Source organism: Stomoxys calcitrans, chromosome 4 (assembly GCF_963082655.1).
Source record: "Stomoxys calcitrans chromosome 4, idStoCalc2.1, whole genome shotgun sequence".
Lineage (NCBI taxonomy): Eukaryota > Metazoa > Arthropoda > Insecta > Diptera > Muscidae > Stomoxys > Stomoxys calcitrans.
Genome location: NC_081555.1, coordinates 176,107,759 through 176,120,339, shown reverse-complemented (window position 1 = coordinate 176,120,339; position 12,581 = coordinate 176,107,759). Strand labels below are relative to the sequence as shown.

The window sequence follows — 12,581 nt, the reverse complement described above, 5'->3', positions numbered from 1 at the left end:
CATTATTACTGTAAATCGGACGAACCGATTTTTTCCAATTTCTATAGGCTTCGTCTCTAGGCCGAAAAACATGCCTGCACAAAATTTGCTATCAATGGGTCTATCTCTCTTCCTTCTGGGTGCTACAAACAAATGCACTAAGTTATAATACCCTGTAGCAACCAATCCCATGGCAGCCGGTTATACGTACCGGATTGATCCGATGGAATCTTTCATCGGCACGCGCTGCCGCCTCGGTGTACAACACACTGCTACAACAACAACAACCCTGTACCACAGTGGTAATGAATGGTATAAATACTAAAAATACCTCCACAGAACCAAGTTCTCCAAAATTATCAGTTATGTCATACGTGGGTTGCCTTTTATATTTCGGGATTAGAGAACACAAAATCAAATATTAATCATCGAAAATCGGTTTAATGTTTGAACCAATTGTCGAAGCACTTTTCCCACTCCGATTGAGGTATCTCCAAAACATGCATCACTTCTTCAGATGCCGAAAAACGTTGACCTCTCCTTTTATTCTTTATGTAAGGGAAAAAAAGAAGTCATTCGGTGCCAAGTCAGGCCTATATGGCGGATGACTCATAAATAAGATTGATTTCCACAGACGGACAGATGTTAGTGGCTACATCAACTAAAAAATCAATGGTATAACTAGACTAATATACCCTCATCCCTTGGTGATGGGCATACAAAATTAGGAAATAAAGAGGACCGGGGATAAATTCTCACCGGCCAGAATATGTCCTGCCAGGTTTTTACAGAACTCTAAAGTGACAAGTGGACATAGTGCTTGCAGAGAATCCACACACGCAAAACGATGATCGACCATTATCCTTTGCCTTCACGTTATTACGGAGCAGTAGCACAAAAAGTCCTCGACTGTCACCAACTCCTCCCTGTGTCACTGTCACCAACTTATCGCAACGTCAAGCGGCTGTTGACTTACATCAACACTCCGAAGTCATGCTTCTTCAGCCCCGTGATAAGCGATGTCCTGTTAAGGGAAATACTCGTCCACAAGGCCTTCGCCAATCTGCAACCAACAAAACCAGCCACCACCTCATTTGTGCGGTTATCATAAACAAGTAAGAGTGTGCTAAGTTCGGTCGGACCGAATCTTATATACCCTCCACCATGAATAGCATTTGTCCAGTTCTTTGCGCGGTATCTCTTTTTAGGCAAACAAAGAATAATGAATAAGAACTGTTATGCTATAGAAGCTATATCAAGATATAGTCCGATTCGGACCGATCTGGATCTTGACTTCAGCCTCTAGAAGGCGCAATTCTCATTCGATTTGGCAGGAATTTTGTACAATGGCTTTTCCCATGACCTCCAACATGCGTGTCCAATATGGTCTGAATCGATCTATAGCATAATCCAGTTCCCATATAAACGATCTCCCGATTTTGCTTCTTGACTTCAATGACTTCTACTTTGTTCAGAATTCGATTCGTTTAACAAAGTAGAAGTCATTGAAGTCAAGAAGCAAAATTGGGAGATCGGTTTATATGGAGCTGGATCATGCTATAGATCGATTCAGACCATATTGAACACGCATGTTGAAGGTCAAGGGAGTAGTCATTGTACAAAATTCCTGCCAAATCGGATGAGAATTGAGCTTTCGAGAGGCTCTTGACTTCAATGACTTCTACTTTGTTCAGAATTCGATTCGTTTAACAAACTAGAAGTCATTGAAGTCAAAAAGCTAAATCGGGAGATCGATTTATATGGAGCTGGATCATGCTATAGATCGATTCAGACCATATTGAACACGCATTTTGAAGGTCATAAGAGTAGTCATTGTACAAAATTCCTGCCAAATCGGATGAGAATTGCGCCTTCGAGAGGCTTAAGTCAAGATCCCAGATCCGTTTATATGACAGCTATGTCAGTTTATGTCCCGATTTGCGCCAAAAACATCTCGTGCAAAATTTCTGCCAAATCGGATGAGAACCGCGCCCTCTAGCGGCTCAAGAAATCAAGATCCCCGATCGGTTTATATGGCAGTTATGTCAGTTCATGTCCCGATTTGGACCATACTTAGCACATTTGTTGGAAGTGATACTAAAACACCACCTGCAAAATGACAACCAAATCGGATAAGAATTGCGCCTTCTAAAAGCTGTAGAAGTCAAAACCCAATATCGTTTTATATGGCAGCTATATCAGATTATGAACCTATATCAACCATACAGCTGTTGGAAGCGGTACCAAAATACCACGTGCAAAATTTCAGTCAAATCGGACTGGAATTGCGCCCTCTAGAGGTTCAAGAAGTCAAGACCCAAGATCGTTTTATATGGCAGCTATATCAAAACATGGACCGATTTAGCCTATTTACAATCCCAACCGACCTACACTAATAAAAAGTATTTGTGCGAAATATCAAGCGCCTAGCTTTTCGACAGACAGACGGACGGACGAACATGGCTAGATCGACTTAAAATGTCATGACGTTCCCGAATATATTGGGTTGCCCAAAAAGTAATTGCGAATTTTTCATATAGTCGGCGTTGACAAATTTTTTCACAGCTTGTGACTCTGTAATTGCATTTTTTCTTCTGTCAGTTATCAGCTGTTGCTTTAGAAAAAAAGTGTAAAAAAAGTATATTTGATTAAAGTTCATTCTAATTTTTATTAAAAATGCATTTACTTTCTTTTATAAAATCCGCAATTACTTTTTGGGCAACCCAATAATTTATGTGGTCTTAGACGCATATTTCGAGGTCTTACAAACAGAATGACGAAATTAGTACACCCCCATCCTATGGTGGAGGGTATAAAAATTCAAAGCTCTTATAGGGGCTTATCTGCGATCTATTTCTGGCCAACTGTTCGATCGTCCGTTCCCCGCCACCGGCAGCAAACAGTGAGTGGTTCCCCTATGGTTCGAAGAACATCACTGCATCTTCTTACCAGTTTCGAGCTCATGTGGGCCGACGATAGAGTCAGGCGGCGCTGAAGCCTAATTGTCTACGTATATGGTGACTGTCTGATCGGACCGCCGCTCCTGTTTTGGCATTTATACCGAACTTGCATCAACTAAGAGTATACAATAAACCGACCATCTCTTCAAAATCGCATACTTTTTTGCAAGAAATTTGCCTCTTAACTAATCCGATACCAACTCTGCCACAAAACTGGTTGTCGATACTGCACGCGGGTCTACGTACTGGCATCGACTCAAGAACATTTCCGACCAATGACTGCCTCACTTGCGACTTCGACCTTTTCTGATAACACCACAGTTACACTTTGTAGAGACAGACCAAACTGCAGAGAGCAGCATACGAGTATTACCAAAATTCATAAATGTTTTTTATTTTGTCTTTATTTGTGCAGATTGTAGCAATAGATCTTTCTACAACACCAATATTCTGGAAAGCCATATTCGAAAGGATCATAAAATAGATCTACAGCGACCATTGAAGTACTCATCTTGTATCTACTGCCCCATGAGAGATTGTGATGAAAATTTGATGCGAAAACATGTGGCGCTAAAGCATCCCGAAGAGCTGCCTTATCTGTGTAGCCATAACAATGCGGTGGTGTCCATTAATGAGGTATGTTTTTTCTCTTTCGTGTAGCAGGAAAAGTGTATTTGACAATATGGGATGTATTTTTAGGACTTCCTGCATAATCTACAAACATACAGCTTAAATCAAACAGTGTCGGTGATAGAAGTTGAGGCCACTTTAGATGCTATGCCCAAGAAGCAAGAAATACCTGGCGATAATATGGATCAAGATATCAAGCCCAACCCTGAGGAGCTGCTTAAGGGCCAAGAAGACATCGTCAAGACCCGCTTGCGTAAATTAACCCAGTGCACTGGTGTGGCTCCCGACAGTTTATACCATTGCCCCGAGTTGACATGTGGTGGTTTCTTTTCGAACTACGATCTATGGTTGCGCCACATGCGAGTAAAGCATCTTTGTATGGAATGCAATTGTCCTCATTGTAAGGAGAATACAACAACACTGCCTTTAGCGAAATACAGCAGCCATTTTGAAGAGCATCTGCGGCACACCTACATCTGCTTCCACTGTCCTGCAACGTTTCGAAACCAACAGGAAGCCATGGATCACGCAGCCTCCATGCACAAAGACTTGGGTCATATGCGGCTCGAGCAAATTCGTTTCAATATCAGCTATTCTTACTTTGTAATCATACAAAAAGAACTATTGGTCGACCGGACAGAGTTCATGGCAGCAGTGCTTAATGTGCTGAACGAACGAATTGCTGAGATGGAGTTGAACGATGCGAAATCTTTTCAAACTCAATGGTTGGTCAAGAGCCCATATCCAGCCTGGCTTGAGGAGTACAAAATTGATTCTTGCCGTTTGCCAAAGAAGAAGTGCTTCTGTGGCAACAACTGCGATTTCACCACCACAGACTCTGAGCTGCTGCACAAGCATGTGCGCGAAAGCCACAAAATTGAGGGCAATTCCTTTACATGCAACAATTGCGATTTCACCATAGCCCGTTGTCAACATTGGGACGAGGTCATCGAGCACATCCAGCTGCATTCGGATAGCAGCTTTTTCATATGTGGTGCCTGTTTTGCTTTGTTCTCCTCCCGCCCTAAAATATCGCAGCACACCAGAGACCAACATGCTGCACGTGATGTGCCGCTCATTAAACTGGCTTGGGTGAATAGCGAACTTATCTTTGGGCTAGCCATAGTGTTCGCCAATGAATGTCTGTCCTTTTCGACAATGCGAAATTGTTTTTGCTGTGAAGAGAGTGGCATGAAAAGCGACGCTTTCGTTCTGCATTTGACACGGTATCACAATTTTGCTTTGAATTACTACTGCGAATGGTGCAACTACCGCATTGAGTCACTGCAATTAGTCGAACAGCATTATCGGGCAAAGCATAGGGTGAATAAATTGAAAATACGCTGCGAGTTAGCCAGCAAAAGAGAGGTTGGTATAGTGTGCTTAAATAACTTTCAAATAAGCTTGGACCAGCGAGAGGAGGACATATATTCAAAGATAACCATTAAAGAAGAATGTGCCGATGATAGTGTGATACTGTTGGAAGATGACGATATAGTGGTGGAAAACTACGCAAAGAAAAAACAAGAACTGGAGGAGCACTCGGAAAAGCCCCGGCTAAAGTGCATTGCTGTGAACAATTTAATGGAACCACAAACGAATTCACTTGATACAGGAACGCTGCGGATCCCACCTCATTTAAAATTAACAACCGCAACGGTACCAAATGTAAGGCCAACAGTCCCCCCAACATCATCGTCTTCACAACATGTCATAATACCAACTGTCAATAGCCCTCAAGCCGCCGCCTTAAGCCATGGTGCCACTGTACTGAATGCGAATGTTGCACCATTCATATCGATCTCGTCCATAGCGGCAATCACTCAACAATCTGTGGCCAACCACCATGCAAATGTTCCAAACTCTAACATTCGCCAAATGTCTACACCACTTCAGCAAACACCAAATAGAAATAATAAACCAACCAATCGTATGCAAATAGGAAAGCCGGCAGCTAACTCCAAAAATCGCAATTACATTGCTCCTAGTCGTCGAAACAAAAGTTAGAATAGCCTTTGCTATCAGATACGAAGAAGACATGAGCAATAAGTCAGCAAGGCAACTACAAGATGATGGTTTCCCAGTGGGTTTGTCGAAATGTATTTGATTGCTCTGCACTTAACCCACCAATGAATGGAGAATAGACATCTTAAATATAATCTTTATTGCCATGATCTGTCATGTGGCATATCTAGACTAAGTCATATTTTTAACCGATTATTCATGTTCTTCAGAAACTCCTCAGCGGGGTCATCAATGAAAACAGTTTTCTCAAATGAACCCCTATTATACAATATTTGGTTTTTATAAAATGTACTTTTGTATATGCTCACAGTATCAACTAATCTGTGAATTAACAGAAAAAACCCAATGATTTTCTTCCATTTTAAGGAAGCTACTCTATTTTGCCTTTAATAAGGAAAATTGTCCATTTAAAAAAAAGAATACCAGCTCCTATAAAAGACATATTCGTCTATATCTTGATTTTAATTAATTATATGCAAATATTGGGTTGCCCAAAAAGTAATTTCCGATTTTTTAAAAGAAAGTAAATGCATTTTTAATAAAACTTAGAATGAACTTTAATCAAATATACTTTTTTTACACTTTTTTTCTAAAGCAAGCTAAAAGTAACAGCTGATAACTGACAGAAGAAAGAATGCAATTACAGAGTCACAAGCTGTGAAAAAATTTGTCAACGCCGATTATATGAAAAATCCGCAATTACTTTTTGGGCAACCCAATACTTCTTAATTACTATTAATTTATGTTATTCTATGTTTGCCAATTATCTTTTATACTTTTTATATATTTTATTTCATTTTGATATGTGTACCAATGAATTTTATTATTTATACAAATTTATAACGTTATTTTGATTTTTACAAATGATTTATTGGCAATGAGAGAATAGTGAGTGTTCTGGGTTTCTTTTTTCCCCCATAAAATGAACTGCTTATTATCACGTTAATAAAGTGTCAAAATTTCCCAGATTTTCATCATGAGATTTCTTAGATAAACAAACAAGTAAGAGCGTGCTAAGTTCGACAGGGCCGAATCATATGTACCCTCCACCATGGATCGCATTTGTCGAGTTCTATGCGCGGTATCTCTTTTTAGGCAAACAAAGAATATTGAATAAGAAATGTTATGCTATTGGGGCTATATCAAGTTATAGTCCGATTCGGACCATAAATGAATGCTGAACATTGTAGAAGTCATTGTGTAATATTTCAGTTCATTCGGATAAGAATTACGCCTTGTAGAGGCTCAAGAAGCAAAATCGGGAGATAGGTTTATATGGGAGCTGTATCAAGCTATTCATCGATTTAGACCCTATTACGCACGTATGTTGAAGGTCATGAGAGAAGCCGTTGTACAAAATGTCTGTCAAATTGGATGAGAATTGGGCCCTCCAGAGGCTCAAGAAGTCAAGATCCCAAAACGGTTTAGATGGCAGCTATATCAGGTTATGTACCGATTTACGTCATACTTAGCACAATTATTGGAAGTCATAACAAAACACCTCATGCAAAATTTTAGCCAAATTGGATGAGAATTGCGCGCTCTATTGGCTCAAGGAGTCAAGATCCAAGATCGGTTTATATGAGAGCTATGCCAGATTATGAACCGATTTGAATCATACTTAACACAGTTGTTGAAAGTGATACCAAAACACTACGTGCAAAATTTCAGTCAAATCGGACGAGAATTGCGCCCTCTAGAGGCTCAAGTAGCCAAGACCCCAGATCGGATTATATGGATCGGATTGAAACCATTCTTAGCGCAATTGTTGGAAGTGATACCAAAACACCACGTGCAAAATGTCAATCAAAAGTCCAGACCGAAGATCGGTTCATATGGCAGCTATATCAAAACCATGGACCGATTTGAAGCATACTCAGCGCAGTTGTTGGAAGTGATACCAAAACACCACGTGCAAAATTTCAGTCAAATCGGACTGGAATTGCGCCCTCTGGAGGCTCAAGAAGTCAAGACCCAAGATCGGTTTATATGGCAGCTATATCAAAAACTGGACCGATTTAGCACATTCACAATCCCAACCGACCTAAACTAATAATAAGAATTTGTGCAAAATTTCAAGCGGCTGGCTTCACTCCTTCGAAAGCTAGCGTGCTTTCGACAGACAGACGGACGGAGGAACGGACTGACGGACGGACATGGCTAGATCGACTTAAAACGTGATGACGATCAAGAATTTATATACTTTATGGGGTCTTAGACGCATTCTTCGAGGTGTTACAAACAGATTGACGAAATTAGTATACCCCCATCCTATGGAGGGTATAATAATTAATTTGGACTTTTTGTTTCCGTGATAATAACAAATTTATTTGAGGGGAAAAGTGAAAGTTTGCCACAGAACACACCAGAATGCATTAGAGAGCATTTATTCTTCTCAGTTTCAAGATTTGGAGGCCACCCTTGCTTAGAGGTTAGCTTATCCAAGTTTGACGCTGAACGCATGGGCGAGATATGGGAAAATTTTCAGCGATCGTTATGAAATTTGTGAGGTAATCAGCCGCATTAAACTTCACCGCCAAGTGTTATCGCTCTGGGGCATGCTGATTGGACTTGGCAATAAAAAGGAGGACTTTTATCATTCAGCTCAATTGGAGACATCACTGAAGGGAAATCTGTAATGTTCAACATTCAGCCAATATCACTACGTCGTCAAAGTTAAGTTTGTGTCTCGTTTTTGCACAATGGTCCGTGAATGCAGTATTTTTCTCGATGGGCTTGTCAATTACAGATTTGTGTGAAGACATAGTGATTTTTATACCCTCCACCATAGAATGTAACTGTTTGTAACTCCTCGAAATATTCGTCTAAGACCTCATAAAGTATATATATTATTGATCGTCATCTAGCAATGTCCGTCCGTCTGTTTGTCGAAAGCAAGCAAACTTTCGAAGGAGTAAAGCTAGCCGCTTGAAATTTTGTATAAATACCTACAGCGGTCAAAAAAAGTATTCATCATTAGCAAAATTGATAATAAATTCACTTATTTTGGGTAATTGAAGAAAATTTAAAGTAAACAAATAATGTAGTTTTATGCAATAGTTTATTTTTCGTAATATGCTTTAAAATAAATTCAAAAAATAAATTTAATTAGCGCAAAAAATGCAATTTTATATTATAACACCAAAAACAGAACAAAAAAAGTATTCATCATTGATGTGCTATCATCAAAGTCAAATTCAAATATTATTTGGGAATCCCCCTTTTCTGTTTTATTTAGTAAAGGAGGCTTTGCCCTTGACAGCAAATATTTAATTTCATTGAAAATATAGTTTTTGTCACAATGGGTCGTAAGCAAAACGAGGTTTCTGATGAGGTAAAAGTTTTGATAATAAAACACCACAGGAATGGTTTAACTCAAAAAACTATCAGTGAAATATTAAATAGACCACGATCTACTATACAATCCATCATCAGAAAGTGGACAGAAACGAAAACTGTTGACAATAAACCAAGATCTGTTCGACCAAAAGCACTTTCAGTTGGAGATGTGCGTTGGCTAGTGCGGCAAGTTCAGAAAACTCCGAAGACAAATGCGACCATTCTTCGTAAAAACACTATGGAATATTTAGGGAAGGAAGTTACTACACAAACAATTCGAAATACACTCAAAAGGCATAGTTACAGAGGAAGAACTGCACGTAAGAAGCCCTTTATAAATAAAATAAACCGAGTGAAAAGGCTAAACTTCGCAAAAATGTATGTAAAACAGCCCGAATCATTTTGGAAAACAGTCATTTTTGCAGACGAGAGCAAGTTTAATCTTTTTGGGTGCGATGGAAAGGTCATAGTGTACAGAAAACCAAATACAGAGCTTGAAGAACGAAACACAGTTGCTACTGTAAAACATGGTGGAGGTGGTTTAATGGTTTGGGGGTGTATGGCGGCTTCAGGAGCGGGAAATCTTGAAATTATTAATGGAGTAATGGATCATAAGTATTACATTGACATTTTAAAGAGGAATTTAAAAGATAGTGCTGTAAAACTTGGGCTTGGTAATAACTTTCAATATTATCAAGATAATGACCCCAAACATTCTGCTTTAAATACCAAGATGTGGATGCTGTATAACTGCCCCAAAGTCATTAAACTCCTCCTCAAAGTCCCGACTTGAACCCAATTGAACATCTTTGGGAACATCTTGAACGCAAATTGAGAACGCGCAATTTTTCGAGCAAGAGTCAAATGCAACAGGTGATAATGGAGGAATGGACTAATAGAGACCAAAATATAACCGCTAAATTAGTCCAATCGATGTCAAACCGTTTAAAAAAAGTTATAAGACGCGGTGGTCGGATAACAAAGTATTAATTTTTTTAAATTATGTTATTTATTTTTTTGTTTTTTTTGCAATGATGAATACTTTTTTTGTTTAATTTTTTGTGTTCAGCTGTAAAATGGCCCTTTTTGTTCCAATAAATACTATTTTTTTCTTTAAAAACAATGAAATTGTGTACATATATATCACACAAGCACTACTGCATCATTAGTTTAATATGTTTTTATTCCAATTGTCTTTTGTAGACTTATTAAAAAAAAAACATTGAATGATGAATACTTTTTTTGACCGCTGTATAATAAGTGTAGGTCGGTTGGGATTGTAAATGCGCCATATCGGTTCATATTTAGATATAGCTGTCATATAAACCGATCTTGGATCTTGATTTCTTGAGCCTCTAGAGGGCGCAATTCTTATCCGATGGAAATTTTGCATGAGGTGTTCAGTTATGATTTCCAACAACTGTGCCAAATATGGTTCAAATCGGTCCATAACCAGATTAAGCTGCCATATAAACCGATATTGAATCTTGACTTCTTGATCCACTAGAGCGCGCAATTCTCATCCAATTTGGCTGAAATTTTGCATGAGGTGTTTTATTATGACTTCCAATAACTGTGCGTATCCTGACATAGCTGCCATATAAACCGATCTGGGATCTTGACTTCTTGAGCCTCTAGAGGGAGCGATTCTCAAAAATTTGGCAGAAATTTTGTACAACGGCTTCTCTCATGACCTTCAAAAAACGTGTCTAATATGGTCTGAATCGATCAATAGCTTGATACAGCTCTCATAAAAAACCTATCTCCCGATTTTCATTCTTGAGCCCCTACAGGACGCAATTCTTATCCGAATGAACTGAAATATTACACAATGACTTCTACAAACTTAGCACGCTGTTACTTGTTAATTTTGACCCTGTTGTGTCGTCGTATGATTTTTGTCACATGTCGGTATCATCTCCATCGCTTTTAGTTTTTATTTATATAGCTATTCTTTGTAACTTTTGACGCAGTTTACCAAAAAGTTGAATCGAATTATGACTTGTCTTATGCGCTATACAGGATGCACTGCATTGTACCATGTGCGGTATATTTAACATTTTTGGTCACACATGCCCTCATCGTCCGCCGTTACATTTGATAGCATTGCCAAAGTCAGTTTTAGCTTAGTCCAGTGGTAGAGCTGGCAAACTATCGATAATAGCAACATTCGATAGTTTTAATAATAAATATCGATACTGTCGTTATTTTCCCATTTCCTTTATTTCAAACGCTAATGAGAACTAAAAATCAGGAGATCGATTTATATAGAAGCAATATCAATGCACAGACCAAATAAAACCAAGAATAATAATATCGGTTGGAAGTCATGAGAGAAATCATTATACAAAATGTTAAGCCTAATTGGGTGTAAATTGCGCCCTCTATAGGCGCAATGTACCCTAAAGGATACATTAGTGTCTCATCGCTTATTTTTGTTTAATTTTGCAAAACAGTGAAAAAATTAAATATCGATAGTGTCATCGATATTTTGCCAGCTCTATCCAGTGGTGCACAAAATGATAATAAGACTGTATGGGTAGAACAGGCAATCTATCGATATACGCAACATGCGATATTTCTTATAAAATATATCGATAGTATCGATACTATCTTTAATTTCCCATCACCTTTATTTAAAAACGAAAATGAGAAGTAAAAATCAGAAGGTCAATTTATATAGAAGCCATATCAATGCATAGACCGAATAAAACTAAATTTAATAAAGTAAGTTGGAAGTCAAAATTTTAACCAAATAAGAAGAAAATAGCGCCCTCTATAAACGCAACGTATCTTTAGAATACACATTTTTGTTCAATTTTGCAAACAATTTTACTTTGCCATAGTATCGATATGTAAATATCAATCGATATTCAGACAAAAAATAAAATATCGATAATGCCATCGATATTTTGCCAGCTCTATGTATGCGTGAATTACTCTCCTTATTTTTTACATTTCTTACTTTGAATAAAAATTAATTTATCCGACAAAAAAAATAAATATTAATATTAAATATTAATATTAAAAAAAAATAATATTAATCAAAATTATTAATCTTTCCTTTGTTATGGCTGGTACTTTGTTTGTTTTTCACTGTTGAAAACCCAAGTTTTTCGCGATTACTTTTTGAAACACTACACAAATAACAATTTTATCAAATTTTTAACATAAGTATTGAGGGAATGTCCTACGGAATGTATCATCAAATTTTATTAATACACAATTTTATTAAATTTTTACCATAAGTATTGAGGGAATGTCTCACGGAATGTATCATCAAGTTTATTTGCTTTAAAATCAATTATCTAAAAATAGTAATCGGCGAAAAATATCAAGAAAAGCAAATATAGTACCAGTCTTTACATAGAGCTTAATCCAAGATGGATTAATGAAGGTGGTCTCACGCGAACAGCTGAAAACAGCCGGCCAGTTTGACAGTATTAAGATGTCAGTTCAGTGTTTACATTCACAACAAACCGCAATAGGTCTGTTCGCGTAAAAATTTGCAGGAGAGTAAGAGCCATTTAACTCGCTTTAAAAAATTTGCAAGCAAAAAAACAATTTTTTTTAATAAAAAGTGATGGCGATACTTTTGAGGAATTTTCCTTAGATAAACGTCAATTTATTGATCCGAGAGTGAAATGG

The 12,581-nt window shown here is 37.9% G+C and overlaps 1 protein-coding gene across 2 annotated transcripts in view; it reads left to right on the top strand.

The window, feature by feature from the left end:
* LOC106088413 (uncharacterized) overlaps window positions 1-5,775 on the top strand; it is a 46,117-nt gene extending 40,342 nt beyond the window's left edge. For both annotated transcript variants that reach the window (XM_059366815.1, XM_059366816.1), the window contains exons 5-6: window positions 3,355-3,575; window positions 3,639-5,775. In XM_059366815.1, coding sequence (XP_059222798.1) covers window positions 3,355-3,575; window positions 3,639-5,576 — 2,159 coding nt within the window. In that variant the 3' untranslated portion in view covers window positions 5,577-5,775. The remainder of the gene's footprint in view (window positions 1-3,354; window positions 3,576-3,638) is intronic.
* The last annotated feature ends 6,806 nt before the right edge of the window (window positions 5,776-12,581 follow it).